The sequence below is a fragment of the Gavia stellata genome, chromosome 1 (genome assembly GCF_030936135.1).
Source record: "Gavia stellata isolate bGavSte3 chromosome 1, bGavSte3.hap2, whole genome shotgun sequence".
Taxonomy (NCBI): Eukaryota; Metazoa; Chordata; class Aves; order Gaviiformes; family Gaviidae; genus Gavia; species Gavia stellata.
The window spans coordinates 43,398,801-43,424,404 of record NC_082594.1 but is presented as its reverse complement, the minus strand read 5'-3'; the positions used below and the strand labels follow the sequence as shown (position 1 = coordinate 43,424,404).

General features: G+C 35.1%; 1 protein-coding gene across 2 annotated transcripts in view; it reads left to right on the top strand.

The window, feature by feature from the left end:
* The window catches only part of KLHL1 (kelch like family member 1), a 238,422-nt gene that overhangs the window by 117,085 nt on the left and 95,733 nt on the right, over positions 1 to 25,604 (top strand). For both annotated transcript variants that reach the window (XM_059819433.1, XM_059819426.1), the window contains one exon: positions 25,142 to 25,354. In XM_059819433.1, the coding sequence (XP_059675416.1) occupies positions 25,142 to 25,354 (213 nt within the window). The remainder of the gene's footprint in view (positions 1 to 25,141; positions 25,355 to 25,604) is intronic.

Here is a 25,604-nt window from a genome sequence, read left to right as displayed (position 1 = left end):
CAGACAAATCCAACATTTTTCTTTAATAAGAAGATTGAGATTTCTTTGAAAAAGGAAAAAGAATAGAGGCAATACATTTTCACTTCAGCAAAATGTGATATGTGTTGTTTGGACATTTTAGCTGTAGAAGATCAAGTGTGGTGCTGTGGCAAAAAAAGGGCTTATCTCTGGATGTGACTGGATTTTGGAATACTTTGTGTATTTCACATGTCACCATTTTAAAATAGCGTTTGACATTTGGAGGGTGTGAAGAAAAGAGACACACAGGATTACAGGACAAGAGAAAATGTCTTGCAATGAATGTCTTAGAGTGCTCAGGCTGTTTCAGCTTATTAAAAAGAAGAGAAGATGATGTACTTGATTGCGGTGTATCTCCACAGGGAGAAACTACTGTGAACTAAAGAGGTCTTTAATTTAGTCGAGAAAGCTTAGCAAGAGCCAATTCAGTTTAGACAGATTGGAAATAAGGTACCCTTTTCCATCAAGAAGAATGCTTAAATGCTGGAATAAACAGGAATAGCTGCAGAGAAAAGTGCTGAATTCTCCATCTGTAGATATTGTCATCTCAAGATTGAATGCATTTGAATAAAATCTAGGCAAAGCAGAAATTATCCTTAGTCCCAGGGTAACTGGTAAACTGTAAGTGCAGAATATTTTTGCTATACAGGAAATTAGATTAATGATCTAACCATTCTTCCTGGCTTTAATGCTAAATATCTGTAACATGCTAATCTATTTGTTTCCTTGTTATTGCTCGATATATCTTATGTCCTGTTAAAAAGGTGCAACAGAAAAACAGGCTGCCTTTTTGTTAGTCATAAATACTGAAAAATTAGTGGATTTGTGTGGGAGGAAGGCCAAATTCTGCTTAACAGGTAGTTCAGCAGAGGGAACGTTTTGGAGTTCAGGGTGTCATTAGATGATAGATTTTGCTAAGAAAGGAATCCACAGTTTCAGAGAGGATAGGAAATTCCTTAGTTGAGTAGGAAGCAGATAATCACCCGAAACTTAGAGGCAATGGAAAAAAGACCTTTTTCTCACAGCAGATATGTAGAATTTGTTGCAGTACAGGAGTATGTTGCAGTTCAGTCAACCGGAGTATAGTTTGTTTTGGTGTGTTTACTAAGGGAAAGATGCAAGGAATTTAACTCAATACTTCATTTATTCTGTACCTTTCTTAGTGTATAAGCATTCTTTTGAAGCCCTGATTGTTAAGCTTTCATACCATGAAGGTATGACACTCACACATATCTTATGTAGCCCTGAAGAATAATTTAATATATGGAATAAAAAACTCCTGTACAGAAGTATGTAAATTCATATAGATTCACATAAGGATACTAGCTCTACAGAGAATATGTATGATACTGGGGAAAAGAACTACTTAGATGTTACATATTAAAAACTATCCAAGCTTAAATTCAGATGGTTAGCAGTTTACTTGAGATACAATACTTTTAGCTGCTGCCATTATACCATGGCGATAATAAAGAACAGTTTCCTTTTCACTAAAGAAACAGTTGCAAGGTTCATTTACAGCTAAAATTTTTCTAAGGTATATTTATAAAAGAAAGTGCTACCGGGTGGTTTGTTCTAAGAGTGGGAAAACCTAAAATTTCCTTTTTTCTTGCATACTTGGGAATTTATTTTTCCATTCACAAATACAGAGACATGTAGAATGTGTATAATATGCAGCATCATTTTTTATTGACATGTTTACAGGAAAAAAAAATAATGCATGAGACAGATACCTGGTTTGGAAGATATTATGACTAGCAGAATATTCCAAAACTTTAATGTATGAAAACACAAACAGCTAGATGAATTTGGAGTAATGTTAATCAAAACCATGAATTGATGAGTGAGAAATTGAACTTTATTTCTTAAACATGACAAATAATGTCTCATATTGAATCTCTAAGTAGCTGTTGTTGTTCCGAGATTGAAGTTGAAGACAGATGGCATTTAAATACCCTTTGGAAAAGCTTCTATTTCTCCATTGTTGATAGAGGAAGCTTGGACACCAAGCTTAGACTAGGAAACTAACATTAATATGACCAAGTCTGGCAATCTAACTCTCGCTTTTCACTTATATTCTGAATTTTAAAAGGTGAATATGAGGCTTGCACTGGTGTAAGTATGAATTCATGAATGACCTAATATTTATTTTGTTGGGTGAAAGCTGTTCATTATTGACAATTATGCTTGCAATGAAAACTGAAAATTAGATGTAAGCTGTATGGATCTTTTTTAATGCTAAGTAATTTATTTAAATACAAAGTCGTTAATTAGAAATTTAAATGCTTTTTTTTTTTTACTGAAGACATGTCAACAAAAAATAGTTCCGTTATTTCTAAGAATAAATATAGGGAATTTCTTTTTGCTGAATTTTTTGAAAAGACGATTATATGTAAAATAATATGTTTTAAAATATTGTAATACAGAATCAAGTATTCAGATGCCAGAATCAAAGCTGCGTGTGCAGCCTTAATTTGGAGTACTTGCACATATACATTATGATGCAATCTTTAATTACGGGATCATATATAATATTTTCCATGAAATATCTTCTTTTCTTTTAACACACAAGATAAAAAGAAGCAATTTTGTGTAGCAAAGGACTCTCATCCTGTTCTTAATATGCAATTTGTAGGTATGCAGTACTGATGGAAACTGAATATTGCCTTTATTTAGATATTTATTTTTTTTTCACATTTCTTTCTGCGTAATAGTAAATAATTTAAACTACATTTTTTCTACAAAAGTTCACTAAAATAATATTCCTCACTTTATAGTTACCTTGCTTGAGACCTTGGATGAGAAATCATTATATGGGAAATCTAAGAGCCTTTATTTTGGGATTCTTGAAGTGTTAGTAGTGCTTTAAGCAACGTAGTCCCAAACTTTTCAAACTGGACTTTTTTGAAAGTTGTAGCCCTTTTTTCCACTATAAATTCTCAGTGCTTCTTTTTCTGATTTATGCAATGGAGATAATAAAACTACTTAATCCCTAAGAGAAAGTGTGAAGATAAATAAAAGTTGGTGAAGTACTCATACATGGATGGATGCTGTATTGCACTACTGAAAAGTCAGTTAGGTAACTGATTAATTTTGTTTCTAATACTTGCTTAGCTTGGCGTAAATTTTGCTTGGAGAAATGTGTTTCACAATAGGAATAAAACAGAATGTTAAAAAGGTTGTTGTTTATTAATCGTTATCCATACAGAACATTATTGTTTATTTAAGGTTTGGAGGTTTTATTATCAAATGTAATAGTAGTACATAGCCATAGTACCAGAAAATGAGCATGCACGTCAAGTGAAGAAAACCTCGAGTTATCCAATTCTTTTAAGCGCTTAAGCAAAATGTAATGTTCTTTGATTTATTTTGCATAATTTAAGCATTTAGGCAAAATCTTCAAATACCAAGCCACATAGAATATGTTTGGAGTTTTGCTAGTTTTCTTCAGCTGGCTTGGGTGCAGTCCTAGAATTTGGTAGATGTGGATGTGAAAGCACAATTAACACTGAGTGTCCAAGATTGCCAGTGAATACTCTAATGATTATATAAAAGGTGGCTTCTTCATCCTCGTTTATGGACAAGAGTGAGCACTAGTTGTTCCATACAAAAAGTAATGCTCTTGCTAATGGTTCATTCAGCTCCTGCATCTAGATCATAGATAAAAATATTGAATAGACCTGACCCTAAATTGAGCCTCGAGGAACACTGCTGGTGACCAGTTGCTAGCCAGATGTAGCCCCATTTACTACAACTGTTTGGATTTCACTGTTTAGATTGCTTTGTACATGTAGAAATCCTAAGCACCAAACACAGGCTTCTGGATTGTGCTCCAGGGCCCAGGTATTTAAGAAGCTGCCAAAGTATTTAAGTTCTTTTCAGTCATTTCAGATTTCAGTGGAAAAGGCCATTCTTTGAAACAAAGACATTAAATTCTAGTGGTGCATACCGTTCTACATAAACAAGGACAGTTACTCCATTTTCATTAGTTGAGTAAGCAGCGATTACTTATTTGCTATTGTGGTTTAATATTTATTCAACACATGTATTTGTTTTGTAAGGGAGCAGGTTATAATTTCACTCATTCATTTCTTTTATAACAGAAAAGCTCTTGTGTATTGATTTAAGAAAAGTGAGGTATAAACACTGTCATGTATAATACATTTTTGGATGTCAACAGCTGTCTGTAAAGACTGTACATTGACTTAGCTTACAACAAAAAATATTCTTTTAATTTCCATTATAAATCTCTATACAACATACTCTAAATAAACACAAAGGTTAGCCAATACCTAGGATACGGTAAACCTGAAAAATGTACAACTATTTTATGTTTCTTTTCTTCTTATTAACAAGTCTCCTTTTTTCAGTATGACAATGTTATATGCTTTATAATTATGCAAATTTTATCTAACAGGTTTCTAGCATGCTGAGATCAGAGATGCCTATGATGAGAAAGCTGTAGGAAGGAGGCTTATGGGTTTATTTAACTAATGAATGCATGAGACAAAACATTCTGTATTAGTTCACATTAATGTAGATTTAATATATAAATGTAAACAAGAACTTATTTCCTAGTTGTTCATTTTCATAACTTACTTTCCTATCTTTTAGACTGTGATCTGTTCTAGGTGGTGCTGCTTCAATGTGATTGCACTACCAAAATCTTTCATTTTTACATTGCCCAATGTTTATTTAATTCTAATTTCTGAATTGACACCAAATAGAATTTTAATTTAATCAGATTTTTTGAGTATTCTGTGCAAGATTAAGGGTGTTAATTTGTAAATAGAGGAATTCTGTTCAAAATTTTTCATTAATTCTTTTTATTGTGTGTCCAATCTGCAGTCCTGGTGCAAACCTTAAGCTTTTGTGTCCACTGGAATATTTCATCATCTTTAGAGTAAATAGGGAAAAAGGACTCTGAGTTCTATCACCTATTCTGTGACTATATCTTCATTAAATTGTTATTTTTCACAAGTACTCTTTCTGAGGTCACAAAAATCTTTTTTTATTTATCTTTCTTATTTCAGTTCAACAATGATTTACTTAATAAAAATCTATATATTTTTGCAAAGTTAATAATGAAAATGTGTATCAAACTCAACTCATCTTTCTGAACCTTCTCTGAGCAGTGTGTTTCCATCAATGTCTGTTGTGTTTTATTTTCTTACATCTGGGATAGAATTCTGTAGTCTTCCCTGCTTCAATAAGTTGCCTACACAAAGCTGCTCAAGAAATTAATCTGACATGAATTATAAGATAGATCCTACTGTGAGAACTCAGATATTAAAAATCAAAATATTTTTCATCTATTTTAATTCCATTAATTTGAGGTCCTCTTAATTCTGACATGTTATTTTATACTTCTGATAATTAAAATTGATCTTCCTAAATGCAGGAAGTTTCACTGGTATACTCTAACTTCTGGCATAAATACTGGTGTTCCAGTACTTATGTACAAAACTGCATTTTGGAGAGTATTAGGAAATTCCTTTTATCTGCTCTGGGAGGGCGCAGCAAGGCAGGGGCCTGTTCCAAAGTGGTTTTGACTGGATAGATTAATAGAATTGCAGAGACTCTTTTCCATTTGTGAAATTAAGGTATATCTGGCCCTTTTATGTATCACTTCCTATTACAATTAAGGAGCTGAGGTCCAATTTCTGTTTATATTAGTTAACTTACAAAGAAATCAAAGTGATGTAAATTAGCAGAATGTATTTGTTTAGATCTGCAGTTTCAGAAAAACGAATTGTGCCAGTGGTGGTGATGGATTAGTATAGCCTAGTGCAAAGTCTTCAATAGGTCTAGACCTGTCAGGTTTTTTTATCATTCTAAGAACAATGTTTTGTGCTTGACAGCAATATAATTGTTCAGAAGGTGAAGTACTGTGAACTGCTAACATTAATAAAAGAAATATCCCACCCTTCAATGCCTTTCAGCAAAGTTATGTCTAGTCAGTGTAGCTGCTGTTTGCAGTAGGGTTAAACAAAGCAGAGTAAAGCCTTATGATGCTGCTATCAAGTCAGATGGGTAAATAAATTGCTTTTCCCAAAGATGCAACGGTTAAAGAGAATTAATAGTTTCAATTGTGTTTCTTTAAAGATTTCCCTACGGGTAGTATAGTCCAATCTCCTTCTTCTATATCCTCCCCAGAATTAGGTTTTTAAGGCTTTTAGTTAAGAGTTCAAAACAGCAGAATCCATTGCAGTAGGGCACAGTCAATTGTTTACATAAACATATTTAATTATTTTTAATGTACAGAAAACACCGGGGACGGATTCCCAGGTTGTATATAATAGTCCCAAAAGAGGCCATGTACTGGTTGCTGATATGGATCTTTTTACAAGCATGCCTTTCTGAAAGAATTCTAAGAAGCCCACTACTATAGTCTGAAATACTGCAAACAGCAGTAAGTGATTGGAAAATATATTAACTTATCAGGATAAGCTTGATAAGCTCTCTTTACTCAGCACATCAGAATTTCCTTAAAAGGAGTGTGGAAATAATGAAAAAGGAAATGAAAGAAAACTGTAAGAATGTTGTCAATGGCAAGACATCTTTTAGGTAGTCCTTTGCATGCTTTAGGTTAGTGTAGCCATGAGATCACTCTAATGGCCCAGTGTTAATTTGAAATCTGAGACCTGCCAGGCACAGTTTCTTTACTTTGCTCATTTTAAAAGAAGGTTATTCTTTTCAGGATTTTGGTGCTTCTTTCCTCATGTGAATGTGAAGATTGAAGATGTTGTTAGGAAAAAAATCAAAATAGAACAAAAAATTAAATACTTGGAAAAATCACAAGAAACTTTTTCTTACAATATTTTCTGCTTTATCTGAAATTTACCATTTTATGTTTTGTTTTAAAGATATTTCTTTTCATGTGGATAGCAGAAAAGCCAAAAGTTAATTTAGTCATATTGTTCACATTACTGAAATAATAGAATAAAAGGGAAAATAAGACAGAAGAATACCGTATGCTGTGAGTAAGTTAATAATTGCAGTGCCTTGATCTTGGATTGTTTTAATTTCTTTCTGCATACATGGATATGTGTTTATATAAATATGTGAGATATGTATAATCTCTGCTGTTATTCAGACAATTATACTCTTTTTTTAGCATCTAATAAGCTTTCAATATGTACCAAGAAGGTGCTGATGCACCAGCGCCCCCCACCCCCCCCCACCCCCCCAGTTAATTCAGAGAGCAGGTCTGTTAAATCGGCGTGCAGTAATGTTGTAGTATACTATGAATAAATTCAACCTGAGCCGAGGCTATTCTTCTTTTATTATATCTCAGGTATTTTTATGTTGGTTTTTTGTTGTTGTTGTTTTGGGGTTTTTTGGGTTTTGTTTCTTGTTTTTTTTTTACCTAGGATGCTCTGCATTTTATGGAATACTTCTAAAAGTTAATCAGTGTTCCCGTTTGTCATGTTGGTGAAACATACCAGAATTTCTTTTTTGGGTTTATCTTGATATATTAGTATATGAACTATTTTGCTGCAACTTTTGATTTAACATGAAGATATTATACAGTTATTTATGTTGCCAAATGGAGAGCAGCACATAGTCTGCAGACCGTCTGAATGACATGTAGCTCTAGTCAACATTATCAGTTTTTAACTGTGTAGGCTTATAACTGAAAGTATTCAGAATTTTTCTTCTGGTGAAATTTTGTGCTGTATCTATATGAAGGCTAACCATACATTCAGTTGCATTAGCCAGTGTGTTGAAAGAAATAATTATTCCCCTCTACCCAGGACTCATGATGCCTGAACTGGAATGCATTTTCCAGCTGGTGGCATTTAAATTCAAGAGCAAATTGAACCAGCTATGAAGCTGAAGCAGGAAGCACATAATATATGAAGAGAACCTGAGGGGACATTCATGAAGGAAAAAAAGCTAAGGGGGACTCAGTATTTTCAGCTACCTATCAGGGGTTATAGAAAAGATATGATCATTCTCTTCTTGAAGGTGCACAATGAGAGGACATTGGGCAACAGTCCGAGTGAAAAACATTTCTTCACAGTGATAGTAGTACTCATTGTAGCAGTTTTCTCAGTGAGGCTGTAGAATGTCTGTGCTTGGAAATATTCAAAGCTAGATTCAACAAAGCCCTGAGCATCCTGACCTATATTTGAAATTAGCCGTGATTTGAGCAAGGGTTGGCAGGGGTTTCTTTCCTGAATTATTTTATGATTCTGTTTTGTAAGTCAACCTGATGCATTAAGTCTAAATTTACTACATTTCATTGCCGTCCAATCAAGGGGAAAATGTAATATTCACAAAATAATCAGATGTAATTCTTTGTGACATTTTGTAATTTTCAATTTTCAGTAGAACTTATTCCATCAGTAGTGATTCTTTTTTATTGTTTATTTTAATGAGATTAGAGCTATGATTCAGATCAGATTCAAAACCCTACGGTGGAGTGTGTTCAGTGTAGGTGTTTATATGTGTATATATATATATACACACACACATGCACTTGCATATTTATATATACATGTGTGGTCTTACTGTCAAAGCTCCCATTACAAAAAACACAGTTTTATCAATAATATCCATAATTTTGGACATGTTCTTCACGTCACTGAAATGAAGGTAATTTCAAAGGAATGCAGTAATTCTTGTAAATTAAGATGAAATAGTAGCTGCTAGACAGGTGACACTGTAAACTAAGCACATTCCACAAGTAAATTTATGTTCTGGTTAAAAACCCAAAATTCTCAACATAGGAGTGTAACTGTAAATTTTACTGCATTACTGTAGTGCAGTTCTATAATGGGCAAACTGTGGAGTTAATAAGTAGTGAAGCACACACAAATTAACTACATATTTAGAAGATAACAACTTGTACATATAATCTCTCCACATGAGGGAAAGCTGTCAAAACTGTGGAAATTACTAACTTATGAAACATTTATTTCTACTCTGAATTGGACCTCTGACAAGATTGTATCCAAAACCAATCAATCTTCCATCAGTCTAGTGCTTTTCATAAACACTGAACACATTGATCATTTTGATTCTAAAGATATGAGCCATGTATTGACACACAGAGCAAGCACTAAAAATAATGCTAAAATCTGCTAGTGTTCTGTATTTTAGAGACATCCAAACTTTTTCTTTAATCCAATTTAATTCAGCTGTAAAACCTACTCAAAGTTCATTCTGATGGTTGCTATTGCTTTGTTTAAGTTTAGACAAAATCTGAGATAGAGATGTGAAATTCCTAGGGGTGGTTAAAACATTATATTAATTAGGATTTGATTATAATTTTTTAAAGGTATGTCCTAAGAAGTTATTCAGAAGTAACACCTGGTTGTTTCACTATTTGCTGTAAATCTTAGAAGTTTATTGCCATGACTTTCTCATAAAAGTTAGTATCACAATGACCTTCCATAGAAAGGATTTTGCAAGAATTTTTTTAAACACTTGTGTCTTTCTTATTACAAATTTCAAACATATCAGTATAGATTAATGAATTCTGTAGAATAAATTCCTGAATTAAAATATTTCTCTTTTTTTGGGTAGTTAAATTGCATTTGAATAACATATGTTAAAATAATCTTAGTTCTTAAAGTTCTTAATCTTTTAGATCCATCAGGACCTGCTGACATGTATGGCAACTGACTTATTTATCATACAGTTGGTAAAAACCTCTTCCTTTTTAGAAGTGATTGGACAGATCTGGAACATATTTTGGAAATGTATTACCTAATTCAGATTTTTGTAAAATACCTGCTGGAAAAAGTAAATATATGAAAATATAGATATTTGTATACTTTTTCATTCAGAATGTTGTTGTATGATGAAGTAGAATTGAACAATGATATTTACTGCTGTCTGGCTTTATGTTTAATTAAAATTGAGAAGGGACAAGAGCGGCCAGAGTTTATCATCACCTTCAGCTTTTCAGTAAAACTGAATGTTAGCTGAAAATTTGCTTATCTTAAATAAGGTTGTATTTATTATGTGTTACCTTTCTTAGTAAAAAGAAAAAAAATTGTGCTTGGGAGAAAGTGACAGGTATGAAATATCTTTTTTTTATCCCTTATCCTTATCCTTATCCTTATCTTATTCTTGCTCCTATTTCTACTCTTACTGTATTTCTTTTGTAAATGAAGAAGTATACAGAAAGAACCAACACAGGGTATGTGGCAATGCATGTTTAGTCCAAGTCTGAGCCTTGTGCCCTGGCTCAGGGATATTTGTTCTTGGTGTTGTTCACAGGATAAAAATGTGCAGTTAGGTTATACTATGTGTATATGCTGCGTTGCTGTGCTGAGATAAATTAGCAAATTTAAGTCGAAATGCAAATACCCCAAAGTTACTTGGAGGAGGGCTTAGTGTGTGACACAAAGAATGGGAATCACAGAATCACAGAATCACTAAGGTTGGAAAAGACCTGTAAGATCATCAAGTTCAACTATCAACCAAAAAAAAAACCACAACCATGCCCATTAAACCATGTCCCACAATGCCATGTCCACACGTTCCTTGAACACCTCCAGTGATGGTGACTCCACCACTTCCCTGGGCAGTTTATTCCAGTGTGTCACCACCCTCTCAGTAAAGAAATTTTTCCTAATATCCAGTCTGAACCTCCCCTGGCGCAACTTGAGGCCATTTCCTCTTGTCCTGTCACTTGTCACTTGGCAGAAGAGAACAACACCCACCTCTCTGCAGCCCCCTTTCAGGTAATTGTAGAGAGCGATAAGGTCTCCCCGCAGCCTCCTCTTCTCCAGGCTGAACAACCCCAGTTCCCTCAGCTGCTCCTCATAAGACTTGTGCTCCAGACCCCTCACCAGCTTCGTCGCCCTTCTCTGGACCCGCTCCAGCACCTCAATGTCCTTCTTGTAGTGAGGGGCCCAAAACTGCACACAGTATTTGAGGTGCACAGAACTCAAAGCCATATAGCATGAGTGCACCACATTTCGTTCATTGCGTGGACCCAGTTTAGTCTACTAACTACTCTGTTCTGCACTGTCTATGCTACCATCTTCTGTCCATACAGAATTAAAGCAGTTAAACCTTTTCTGATCTTTTTTTTTCTTGACTTAATAAGGCTGGAATGGTGATTAGGAACTCCTCCTAAGAAACTGCATCTCAAAAAACTAGTGTTAGATAGGGTTCTAAATATGATTAAGATAACTGATTTAAGAATTGAAAATTTTAATATCCCATCAATTGTCTTGATTGAATAGTCAGTCCAATACCTATGGCAAAAATGTTGATGCACAGAAATATGTTAAAAATCAGCTTCAGTGGGAGTGCATTGAATAATGTCTTGTTCATGATCATTTAGGATATTTTCTTGGGAGATGAGGAAATGGATTAATTCAGAGTGAGGCTTGTCTTATGCCCTAAAACTTCTCAGATAGGTGTTTGAATTATTAAACTGTTTGAAACATAGACATCATACTACTGGTTCCACATATTTTCTGAAGATTTTGTGGCTTGCCTTCCAGATAGGATTTGTATTCCATAATCTGAGTATCTTCACTGCAGAAAGAAGGCGGGATTTAAAAAATGTCACTAGATGCCATGTTTCCTTTTGGTAGGTTCAGAGTAGCATGCTCTTTACGGTACAGGATTTTGGCTTGCTGCTTAGTGATGGACTTTGCTCATGTACTACGTAGGAAGCCTGAGCAAGCAATTTGGCTTTTGGATTTTTTTCTTCTCGAAAACATTAAAAACAAAAATCTTGACAGACAATCTGTAAGGCTGAGATAAAACAGATTTAATATGAATGTGCAAGGTAGATAAGGCAAGAGAGAAATTTAAATGAGTTGTTTATATTCATATTTGCTACCAAGGATCTTAGACCATGAATTAACTTTCTTTTTTTTAAAGTAGATAAGTCAGAATAATTATCTCAAAATTATACGAATGCTGACAAATCACTAAGGCCATTTGTTATTGACCCAAGTATTCTGAAAGAAGTGTTAGCTGTGATATGTAACCTAACATGTAAGTTGTCCTTGGTAAGAGAAAAATGGAAGCTAATAAATGTGACAGCAGTGAGAGAGGAAAGAGAAAAAAAGTAAGAAAGGTCCCACAAAAAGCCAGACACCAATTAGCTTGATTTCTGTATAAATTGGTTAAACCATAATAAAGGAGAATAGACAGAAAGATGGATTTAAAAAGATGGAAAAGAGTGAAAGAAATTTTGGTAAGGAAAACCCCATTTCACAAGTCTATGGTAGTCTGTGGACAAATTTTCTATTGTGTACTTGCATTTTCAAAAGTCCATTCATAAGTCTGTTATTGGCAACTCTTAAAGAAACACAGCCTTAAAGGCATGAGAGAAAAGGCGCTCCTGTGGATTAATAACTGGTTAACAATTAGGAAGCAAAGGATCAGAATGAATGTACAGCTGTCACTGTGTAAAATGTTACCAGTAAGGACTACAAGGGAAGCATGTTATGAATTACTCAAGTAAACATTCTCATAAATTGTATGGAAAAACAGTAAATAATGTAATAAAATGGCTTTATGGACAGTATAAAATTACTGAGGATAGTAAAAGCCACAAACTCTCTCTAAGAAGTTGCAAAAAGATCTTATGATGCTAAGTATATAATGCCAAATAAAATTAAATATTGATAAGATAAAAGTAATGCAGGTGGAAGAATAATCTGTATCCATTTAATGATGGGCTCTTAACTAGCTATTGCTTATCAGGGAGGGGAAAAAAATACAAACAACTTTTATTCATTGAGATTAGTTGTCTGCTTAGGAGAATGTTTGCTGAGCACTTACGCTGGTTACAAAAGAAGGGGAGTGCTGGAGAGTATTAGGAAAGGAACAGATAACAGAACAGGAAACACCAAATCCTACTCCATTCCATGGGTTTTTTTCACCTTTAATACTGCTTGTAGCTCTAGTTATCTAATCTCACAAAGAATATATGAAAAGTAAAAAGCACTAAAAAAAGGATCAGTGATGATTGCATCTAAGTAGACCTGTGCGTATGTGCTACAGAGTGATCTGAAGTCTGAATCCTCTGACATCCAGATCAAATATAAATCCTGCAGCTTAAGTTTCCTTTTCATGGGAAGAAGCATGCAAGGTGAGGCTAGTTGGTGTTCTTCTCTGTCCTTGGATCACCTAGACTAAAGTCATCTTGAAATGGCATTGCCAGGGCACTCTGTTTAGTTGTACCTAAGGGTAATAATGGAATAATAGTTGAAAACGTGGGAAAGACCCCTATCTCCATAAGAAGAGAGGTGTTTTGTTGGTGGTGGTGGTTTTGTTGGGTTTTTTTGGCAATGGGGAAGATATGATTGCTGGAGAGGCTGTAATAGACACCTAAGACATCAATAGCATGGAAAGTAATAATGGGATATTATATCCCTCAATTCAAGAATTGAGCTTCAGCAAATCTATTAGAGCAACAGATTTAAAAGCAAACAAAAGGAAATATTTGCCTTTTACAGGTATGTGCTTAGGTTGTGTAGTTGACTGCAAGAGATTCTATGCAGGCAAAACCTAAATAGATTCAATGTGTTATTAAATAAATTGAAAAGAAGTACACAAAGGTCTTCTAAGCATCTCATACAGGAAATCCCTAAAATCACAAATTTCCAAAATCTATGGTACACAAAGAAGATATAACATTTACTTTTAAAACTCCTTCTAACAATTGTCAAAATTACATCTGGTCACCAGTCACAAATGACCCTTTGCTTGCTCTAAACCCATACAGCTCTTTTTACGCTCTATGAGCACTTAAACACTATATAACATCTAGGTAACTAATTCTGTGCAAGACTGTATCAGCTATCAATAAGCTTATCACAGAATCACAGAATCACTAAGGTTGGAAAAGACCTGTAAGATCATCAAGTCCAACCACCATTACAAAAAAAACCAAAAAACCAACCAACCAAAAAAAAAAAAACCAAAACCCAACACTCACCAAAACAACCCACCCACACCACACAGCACCATGCCCATGAAACCACATCCCACAATGCCACATCCACATGCTCCTTGAATACCTCCAGGGAGGGTGACTCCACTACCTCCCTGGGCAGTCTATTCCGCTGTGCTACCACTCTCTCAGTAAAGAAATTTTTCCTAATATCCAGTCTAAACCTCCCCTGGTGCAACTTGAGGCCATTTCCTCTAGTCCTGTCACTTGTCACTTGGGAGAAGAGACCAACACCCACCTCTCTGCAACCTCCTTTCAGGTAGTTGTAGAGAGCGATAAGGTCTCCCCTCAGCCTCCTCTTCTCCAGACTGAACAACCCCAGTTCCCTCAGCCGCTCCTCATAAGACTTGTGCTCCAGACCCCTCACCAGCTTCGTCGCCCTTCTCTGGACACGCTCCAGCACCTCAATGTCCTTCCTGTAGTGAGGGGACCAAAACTGAACACAGGATTCAAGGTGTGGCCTCACCAGCGCTGAGTACAGAGGCACGATCACCTCCCTGCTCCTGCTGGCCACACTATTTCTGATACAGGCCAGGATGCCGTTGGCCTTCTTGGCCACCTGGGCACACTGCTGGCTCATCTTCAGCCGGCTGTCCACCAACACCCCCAGGTCCTTTTCTGCCAGGCAGCTTTCCAGCCACTCGTCCCCAAGCCTGTAGCGTTGCATGGGGTTGTTGTGACCCAAGTGCAGGACCCGGCACTTGGCTTTGTGGAACCTCATACAATTGGCCTCGGCCCATCCACCCAGCCTGTCCAGATCCCTCTGCAGAGCCTTCCTACCCTCAAGCAGATCAACACTCCCTCCCAACTTGGTGTCGTCTGCAAACTTGCTGAGGGTGCACTCGATCCCCTCATCCAGATCATCGATAAAGATATTAAACAAGACCGGCCCCAAAACTGAGCCCTGTGGGACTCCGCTTGTGACCGGCCGCCAACTGGATTTTACTCCATTCACTACAACTCTCTGGGCTCAGCCATCCAGCCAGTTTTTTACCCAGCGAAGAGTACACCTGTCTAAGCCACGAGCCTCCAGCTTCTCCAGGAGATTACTGTGGGAGGTAGCGTCGAAGGCTTTACTGAAGTCCAGGTAGACAACATCCACAGCCTTTCCCTCATCCACTAGGCGGGTCACCTGGTCATAGAAGGAGATCAGGTTGGTCAAGCAGGACCTGCCTTTCATGAACCCGTGCTGGCTGGGCCTGATCCCTTGGTTGTCCTGCATATGCCCTGTGAGCGGCCTCAGGATGAACCTCTCCATAATCTTCCCTGGCACCGAGGAGATTCAGTCCTAAAAGTTTAGCAAATCCCCATGTTGTTTTTCATTCTTTATCTTAAAGAATGTTTATAACTGTTCTGCTTTAAATTCAGCTGTGTTAGGCAGCATAATTTCAGGTGTAAATCTCATGTAGTAGTGTTCTGTTTATTTCCAGAAGAAATTATCTGTTTAGTTGTGTTTATAAATAAAAAAGACAAGAAAGGAATGAGAAGATTTTAGATCAGTGATAAGTAGTCTAGAAATCTGTTTTTGTATTTTATAGGGAAGGTTTAAGCCTGTTAGGAACCACTGGCTTTGTAGTAAATAGCTTGGGAAGTTGAGTTTGGGTGCTGTTTGCTCAGATGGTTCTTTTAAAAAGTACAGATTATTTTCTAAGGGGTGGATTTTAAAAAGAGTAGAATGATAATGAACTATGTGAGAACTTGAACACAAGCTAATGAAAAAAAACCCCAAACAAACAACAGCGAGACACAGCTATAAAGTTCTCTTTGCCTCCTCCCCCTTCCCAATAAAGAACTGATGCTAAGAAATTACTGCATATTATAGTTAGTTGACAGCATGAGATTATTTGATTGTAACATGCAGTCTTGGAGAGAGTGAAACGTAATGTCTGTTCCTTCCAAATTTGTAATTTCCAAAGCACCAGTAAAACAAGAGTAACTGTCAGTTTAATCAATATTATGTGTAGGATGACAAATGTTTTACAATTTCACTTCAGTCTGAAATTTGTCTTTTGGGATTCACACAGTAGGTTAATATATTTTCAGCATTCATTTAACAGGTTTTTTAAGTGTTCTATCAAAGACAACAACTTAATGTGACAAGTTTTCAGCAGCTTTGTATCTTGACAAACCACTGAGATCCAAATACAGTGGTTATTTTGCATTATAATATAAACCATTATTTTGTTGGAAAGCATATGGAAATCACCATTGTTAATGATCAGGCATCTTTGTGTGAATTATTCTATTTTCCAAAATACTGTGGAGTACAAAATGTTTCTGTTACCTAGTGGAGGGGTATGTGTGGCTATTTTAATTAACTTTGTACCATAACACTGTCTTTAGAATAATAATGTGCTTGAAGGCTGTAAGTGCTGACAGAAAGTAATTACCATATAACTTTCTTCAAATCTGCTTATGGAGTGGAAGTCTTTGGAAGTCCCTTTTACATAGAGAGGTGGTTTTCTCTTAGAATCCTTTTTGTGTTCCAATGTTTTTCTAATTTGAAATATATTCTCTTCTTTCATACTAATTAAGACTCTCAGAAATGCTTTAAATTATGCTAGATGTTAGTTGAAAAGTAGATTAGAGTCCGACAATGAAAAACAAAGTGTGTGAGAGAACGATTCAGGCACATGAATCAGGCATTTCCTGAACTTTATATTTTCTGTATGATGAGCTATTTGTTTTCTAGAATGCTCTTGGAAAGTATGTACTTTTTCAATACAGTGATTTGCTATAAATTAATCAGAAATGCTAAAGTTTGCATGTGTTTCTGCTGTGATTTTTTAAATATTTGGTTTTTAGTTAAAATGACTACTGAATCTGAAATATTAATATAAACTACCATTTTTAAGCATTTCACTCCTCAAACAAAACTGTAACTAAAACATTCTCCAGCAACAGCATATATCATGTGTGACACAGAACACATATGCTTTGGGATAGCTAATGAAGACAGAAGAAACACTGTTGTTGCAAATCTTTATAGCGTGGAAAGGAGAGTAATAGAACAAGGTATTTTTCCTCTATGATCATGCAATTCCCCATGGTCCGTTAGATGCATTTTCATTTTAATGCTTACTTATTTTTAATTCAATTTTGGAGTACAGGAATATGAGAAAAGATGTCACTCTAATGCTCTGATTCAGGTTTCAATTGTCTTTTGGAATATTATCTTAATTACACTATTTATTAATCATTTATGAAAGTAGAAGCTTTTTTTATAGACATGATCTTGCATATGCCTTCCACCTTTGCTTTGTGCTGTATTCCATCACATTTCACAGGGTCAGGATAGGTCAGTGAATGATTATGAGATTACCAGTGAATTCGTATGTGTTACCACAAGAAACAATGTTAATGAGTAAGTATCTTGTTTTCACTCCTAAACGTTACAACATGGTGTTACAAGAACCGTGTTCCTGTACTGTTCGTTCGCAGTACTGTGAATGAATTGTAAAAGCAAGGCCATAACCACTCAACTCCTTTGAGTTATTAAAGACCCAAGAGATTATTTTGAGTTTTTTTAAGTTTTGGTGCTAATGGGCTCATTAATCAGAGTGAGAAATTCATAAAAACCGGTATGTATGAGTGGAAGACAGACGAATTCACATGGGAAATTAGACACATATTTTAATGTTGAGGATGATTACTTCTGAAAGCTACTGCAAAAGTGGCAAATTATCCATCTCCAGATGTCTTTGGGATGATGCCTTTATAGGAAGCAATCTTCAGTGGATCAGATGTTATTAGGTTCAACAGAAGGGTAACTGGGTTAAAACAAAACTGAAAGGGATTCCAAAGCAGTTCCCTGCTGTCCGGGGAAACCACCTCGTGTAATCCTTTTTACAAACTGCATCCTAAGTTATCACACTGGTTCTAACAGTCCTTTTCCCTGTCCGCTCACTGGAAATCTGTTCTAGAGCTTGATGCTTTAACAGCAAGAATATTTTTTTTCCGATTTCCAGGTTTCTTTTAACCAGATTTTATTTAGGTGAGGTTCCCATTAGGCTTGTTACCCTCCATTTTCCTTGTTATCTTTTTCTGTGCCTGTAATCAGAGTAAACAAGACAGGGGCTCCATTAAGACGTGAAAATATGTGCTTACCTTGACATAAATTTTGAAAGGTTACTCTTGTCCTTTTCTGCATCAAAACTTGGTTTGTGATATGGTTCAAAGGCCAGATTACACAGATTGCCACACACCTCTGTAACTGAATACCAACATCCTCTCTAGCTGTGGATTCTGCATAACAAGTGGAGTAAACTATGGCACAGTGGCTGAAAGAAGTACTTACTGGTTTTATTAATCCACAGGCCTCGTCTCTAGCATACACCATAGTCATGCACAGGAAGTTACATCAAATCTTGAGACACACTTGTAACCTTTGCTGAGCCTAACTCCTATTTCTGAGACTTCTCTAACACTAATTTTGTCTTTACTCATCTTGCTTAAGATGCCATAAGCTGCAATCCCAACTCTTGACCACAGTCGTGAGTGCTCCAATACGATGTACTGCCAGGGCTGATTTGATCAATATGGTCTAGTACTTGCTGTACCTGCTTGTGATGGAGAGAAAGAGACTTCACTGTAAGGTTCAAATTAACAATTTATTTCAACTTCACTCACAGGTCCAATACGCCACTATTGCAAGTTTTTATGGGTACAATGGAGGAATGCAATAGTGCAATTAAATACACTATTAACTAACAGAAACCACAAGCACACTAGATATTAATACCTTAAAAGAGTGCACTAATCATGACCTTAAAGCATGCCAAATACCATATGTATGTTTCTCAGTCACTTACCCTCTCTCTCAGGTAAGACCTCTTAATCCCTGGGAAGTGACCTTGTACAGCATCCTGGACAAGGGGGAAAGACTGATCAAAGGGTGATCAAACACTGTAATATAGTGCAAAGACAGGTTGTGGACTGATCTTCTGTGGAGATATTCAAAATCCAACTAGACACAGTCTTGGCAACTTGGTCTATCCGACCCTGCTTGAACAAGGGCATTGGACTAGATGATCTCAAGAGCTCTCTTCCAATCCAAATGATTCTGTGATTCTGTGACCTATAGGTTAGGGAAGCCACTGTGGCCAGACTGTAAATTGGATGATAGTGCTGGATTGGGGTAGCAAACTTATACCAAAGCATAATTACAGGAGCAGGGCTGGGAAAAAAGAAAAGTCATGCTAGGAGAGTAAGAAAATGAGAGTCATGATGACTACTTCCGTGGAGTGTTATAATTTAAACCCAGGTTGCATTCCTGCTGTGTAAACAGCACAATTTAAAAAGTTGGGGCAGCTCATATTTTCCATATTTGTGAAGTGCTAAGGGTACATCTTACACAAGTAAAAGCAAAACAAGTTGCTAGAGTGAATAAAAGTGTGTATCCACTCTTTACAATATTGCACCAATGCCACAGTTTGCACTGTGACTCTCTATTTTTTCCACTTTTAGCCTTTTGAGTCTAAAATACCACCTCTGGATGATTCACAGTGCTGATCTCTTTTGCTATTTTCTTGAAAGTGTGCTGAGAACCCTTCCAATGACAAATATATCAATCTGGGCCAATTCAAGTCACGAAACAGAAACATTCCAGTTTTTTAGGTCCCCAAATTGTGCTCCCTGGTTCTATTAACTTTAGTTTGGGAGGGTAAACTAACATTAAAAAATATCAAAAAAAAAAAAGGGAAAAAAAAAAAAGAAAAAAGAAGAAAAAAGAAAGAAAAAAGAAAAAAAAAGAAAGGAAAAAAAGAAAGAAAAAAAAAGAAAAGTGGAGTAATGAATAACAAAAGAACTGGTTTACAGGCTACTAGAGTTCTGTTTTTCCTAGCTACCATGCTGGGAGGAACACATTATGCATGCACTGGGTTTATGGGATACAGCACCTTCCAAAACCGTGTTGGAAGAGTGTTTCAGTCAGGGGGAGCAAGATGTGTAGATGTCCTCATCCATTTAGCAAGTTGTGTCTGTTTTGTGTACAGGTTTTGGCTTCTTGGATCTTCTTAGATGTGAAGATGAATACATGCAGCATGTGTGAGCCAAGATCCTTCAGCAAAACAGGAAACAAACACTAATCATTCTGACACAGTTCAGGAAACATGCAAGATTAAGGCCCTCTAGCTTGAAAATTTTAACCAGTTTATTGTGATGAACTGGCATATCAGCAAAAATCTATGACCAACTGGTTATGAACTACCTTTCGATTGTGAAATCCCAGAATGTTGCATGATATTGACAGTAAATTAGACTATAATCTGGCTAATTCTGCAGAGTCATATCCTAAAACTCAAATTTTTGGAAAAAAAAAATTAAAAAGTTGCAAGTAAAAAAGGAAAATTTTTAGATTGTGGTAGTCTAACTTTGTCATCTAGAAGTCTCTATTAAGATTTCGTTATGCTGTGTAAGCTGGTATCTGTAGTCACAGTCTCTATCCTCAACTTGCTGTCTGCTCTCCCCAAAAAACAGCAGCTGCTGATCTCTCTTCCCACTGACAAAGTTCAGAGGCGCATACACCTACACGATCTCTTTCTATTAGCTGCCTATCCTTTGAACACCCCAGCCTTTATATCGCTTTTGCAATGGTGACATCAGACAGGCACCTGGTACTGGAAGAAACATGTAGCTCTTTGGATTACATAGGACAGATGGAGCTGGCTCTCAGATAAAATCTGGGATTTGGATTTGGCTAGAGAACCAGACCATAAACATATTAATAAATGCTAGTCCTTTGTCTAATGGGGGTTCAGGAATTTGAAAAGCCCATTCTCCTTAGGAAAGAAGATACACAATAGGACAGTTTTTGCAAAGGGGATGCAGTCTTGTATGATACACAGCTGATAGGGAAAACTGGGTGTACAAAACAAGACGGCTGAATTCAATGTAGCACAGCAGCAATAATTCCAGACTGAAATAGTTTGGGGCTTGACCAAAATAAAAATTGTCTTTCAGGTCTTTAGAACTTCAGAAAGTATACTATATGATTTAATATGGAAATCAGATGCACTATTTATTCATTTATTTAAATGTTCTCATGAAAACTTAGGTTCTAAACTAAAAGCAATGTGGGCTTAAAATATTCATCAACACTAGTCATTTACTATTTAAGTGAAAGGCTAGTGTACAGATACCTTTTTTCAGCATTATTTCATGCGTTGCTCATTTCCGTATTGGAAAGGCTACAGCATCAAAATCAATAAAATGTAAAACTTCTTAAATAAGACCCCTACATCCAAAACCAAAAAATCTGCTAAACATTTTACTGCCACAGCAACTCTGATGTAACAGGTTCTAAATAGCACTCTCGGAACATGACATTCTTTGTCAAGGTATGAAATTATTTCGTTTTTTTAATAATACTGAAGAAATTATTCTCAGGTTCTTCCTTACAACTGATACATACTGATTAGTTAAATCAATGACACAAATATCAAAGACAACTAACTTTTGCAAGATAATTTGATTCCATGTGAAATAATGATCATTACAAGTCTTGATTTAAAAAAAAAAAAAATTTGTATTGATAACATCATTATAAGGATATATGTAGTAGAATTTATTTTTATGAAATTCCATTTGGTAATAGTTTAATTTCATTAGAACATTTAAGTTCCTATGATGCACAATCTGTTAGACTCAGACACTCAGGTGCTTGCTTATCTACCTTTAAATACAGATATGTTTTGTTGACATGACTCTACTGTGCTAAGACTTTATGGTCACTTAATTCTAATCCTGTGTGCTGCTGAAAAGGTTTAAAAGTTAAACATGTCTGTCATGGAAATGCTATGACCCCACAGCAATGGTTATTGCATGATCATTTTGAGAAAGTGAAAGGGCAATCAAGTGAGACATAGCTTTCTCCAAGTGAGTTCAGAGACTTTCATACTTTCTACTTTAAGTTATCTTTTCTAATTTAAAAGCAAAAATCCACTACTCTACTTGATTAAAACATTACAATTATTGCTGAAGGGAAAGGCTGTGAATGACCCATGCAGGAGAGACATTAGTCACAGCCCAGTTGATCTGATGAGACTTATGAGACAGTGAAGACCAGATCTACAAAGCTTCTTAAGTACCCGTCAAAAGTTAGAGGTCCTGAAAGCTCACACATCTCTGCCACATAACCCTGGATATTCTTAAACGCTGAGTACCCTTATTCTCAAAATTAAGGTTTCTCAGCCTGTGAGGACCTAAGTATTCCTGAAAGAGCTTCACTGGAGCCGGAATGAGTAGCTTAATTCCTATCTTGGACCTTAATTTCAGGAGAATTTAAAATTTATTTCTTTTATCCTGAAAATTTTAACCAGTAGATCACAAACGTCTTTTGTATCCTGTTCCCTAATGTGCAAAAATGAAGACCAATTATATTTTAAAAGAAAGGCAGATATTTTTGCACAATAAGCATATAATAAATTATTTCTGTTAAGATAAAACAGCAAGCCATTGAAATATGCTTTGCTGCTCCAAATGAAATGAATCTCAAGAAATTAAAATGTGATCTAGGAAGTTCTAAACAATCAATAGTCCATTTAGGAAATGCTAAATAATTGAAGGAGAGAGTTTTTATCTCTGAAAATCAAGAACCTGGATGTTACTGCTCTTTTATACCTATAAAATATATATAAATATACCATATAAATGTATATATATACACAGAAGTTACAGTTATATAAAGAATTTTTATTAAATAGCATTTTCTACAATACTTATCCCTGAGTAACATGAAACTAATATAAGTCCAAGTATTTAGTAGAACAGATTTGAGCTCATATGTTTTGTCTGAAAACTTAGATTCTACTTTCAGTCAATGGTAAATTAGTACAGAGGCTGGAATAATTTCTCCTTAAGCATATATCCAAATGAAAAGACAATTAAAAATGATAAAAAATCTTAATCAAACCTAAAATTATCTGAATTTAGAGCCTGTGCTCTGAATGTTATTCAAAATTAATTAAAGTTCTGTGAGTTCATAAAATGTATTCCACCATCACAATGCTTCTCAATAATATTAGGTCTTTGGATTAACACTCTATTACAAAGTTTGATGTTGGTTCCTATTGAGAAGTAGAGTTAATTTTTTTCATAATAGGATTTAATGTCAGTTTAACCAGCCTTAATTAAACTTTGGCTTATAAATCATTTTTTTGAGAAGTGCAGTGAAATTTTCTGAGTTTTATGGCTTTTTAATTAAAATTAATTAAGCCAACTTGTGGTTAAGTGCCTGCAAACTAGTTCCTTTACATTACCAAGCTATTGTGTAATGTTCTAGTCACAGAATTTAAACTTTATCAGGAGTCAACAGATTAAAACCTTAAGCCATAAAAATCTAGTTTTTTAGGTACCTATTGACATTTAATCCAGCAATTTAAAAAAAGAACTGAGTCATGTTTTGATCTAATTCTCAGTTATGTAAAGGTAACTTAACAGCACTGTTAATACAGAACATGACCATATATATACCTTTGATTGTCAGTTGTGTCAGCATACCGTTTTAGGTGTATATGTAGAGTTAAAAATTTACTCATTGAAAGTTAAGTTTTACCTGTAAAAGTATTCACCTTCATAATAATAAGCATCACTTTCAGCTTTAGCTTATTTATTCTATTTGCACGTATGTATTTTATGTGTAATTGCATTACACATTTCAATGAACTTCTGTCTGTCATGATTTTGTCTTTTCTATGTCTGTATTATTTGTCTCTGCTTCCTTATACAAAATAATACGCAGTTAGTTTTTAATAGAGTCTTTTAAGCAGTAACTTTCAAAAAATATGATGTTGAAAAATTAAAATAATAGTTTCCTTCTATTGCACAGGGTGGGGGGAAGACAACATGTGACTAACGAGGGCCAGAGTATAATTCTGATGTTTTAAGTCTTGCACTATTTTTTTTTCTGTCTTAGTTATATTGTCTCAGTAATACTGTGTTACTTCTATTTCAGTTCTTGATGACCAGTTAGTCTTTCCCCTGGCCCAGACCCAAACAAGCAATTATAGACATCATTAATTTGAATTTTGTTATGCTAAGAATTTAATTGAGTGGGTGTAGCAGTGGAATTAACCATTTGACTCAATTTTGATGTTCTTGCACCCAAGTCCTTGACTGATGTTTTGTCATTCCTTCCCTGCTTCTCATCCTACTCTCATAAAGTCTATCCAAAATATCATTATGAAAGTAATGATTGTATTTTATCTATCAGATATTGTAAGTTACTTCTCCCTCCAACACTTTTTATGTTTTTGTTTTATGTTAAAAATGATTTTATTTCCAGGATGGTCTTGTGCCTCCAGTCTATACCTACTTCACTTTCTTCTTACAATTGTCTATGAATCAAGAATATGAGAACACATTTGCAATTTCTCTACAGAGATCAAGCACCCTAAAATAAATATTTGGAGAAAGATACCCTGCAGAACTGTGCTTCTGTTGTGTCCTGTTAATGGAGCGTAGGTAGTTCAGAGAGCGCTTAATTCAGTTCTTAGGATTCAGTCAACTAAATGAATTGGGGTTTTTTTAGTTTGTTTAGTTCATATCTATATGTTTTTATATAGTTTATATAGTTTTTGTTTAGTTTTTTATAGTTATTCCTATATGTATTATAAATTTCAATACTGTGAGATTTTAATAGCTGTATACATTTTGCGTGTTAGCTGGGTGTTCACAATCTGTTCTAAACAAGTTCAAGGAATAATGCTAAGTTCATGATGTTGATCTTCCTCTCAGCCTTGTCATGTGTATAGATAGGCATCATCTGGATATTGGTAATATAACTGTATATGACTGACAAGTTATTTAAAAAATAGATCAGATGATAGTGAAAAAATACAGGAAAATGTAGTATGTGTGTGTAAAGATTTAAAATACATTGAAAGCACTCAATTACAACTGAGTTTATAAAAATTTCAAACAATATGCAGACCTGCCCTAGACTTTCCTAATTCTGAGAATTTTTAATTACAATATTACCATATAATCTTTACATTGTTTTCTGAATATATTAATATATGAATTACAACTATAGCTGTTTAATTCTAATCATCTTTGGTTTGTTTTTCCTCCTGAGCTGTAAGAGTGTGTGGCAGATAGTGACTAATCCTATGGGTTTATTAGCTTTAACAGCTGCTTTTATTTTCTTCCAGTATTACTGAATCTGAAATACTTTCTTCTTCTCAGGAGAATATAATGGAAGTTATAAGAAATCAAGAATTTTTACTTCTACCGGCTGAAGAACTCCATAAACTTCTTGCTAGTGATGATGTGAACGTTCCTGATGAAGAGACCATTTTCCATGCCTTAATGATGTGGGTGAAGTATGATATGCAGAGACGATGCAATGACCTAAGTATGCTACTTGCTTATATCAGATTACCACTGCTTCCACCACAGGTATTCTTTTAATTGTTATTTTATTTCAATAATAATGATAATAATGATAATAATGATAATAATGATAATGATAATGATAATGATAATGATAATGATAATGATAATGATGATAATAATAATATCACTGTTATTGTGAAAACTTGCATCAGTTTATAATCTGCAACTGCTGAATACGCTGGGTGTTTAAAAGCAAAACTGTTCAGAATTAGAAAAAATGAATGGCAGCCCTTCATCCAGAGTGACTTCAATA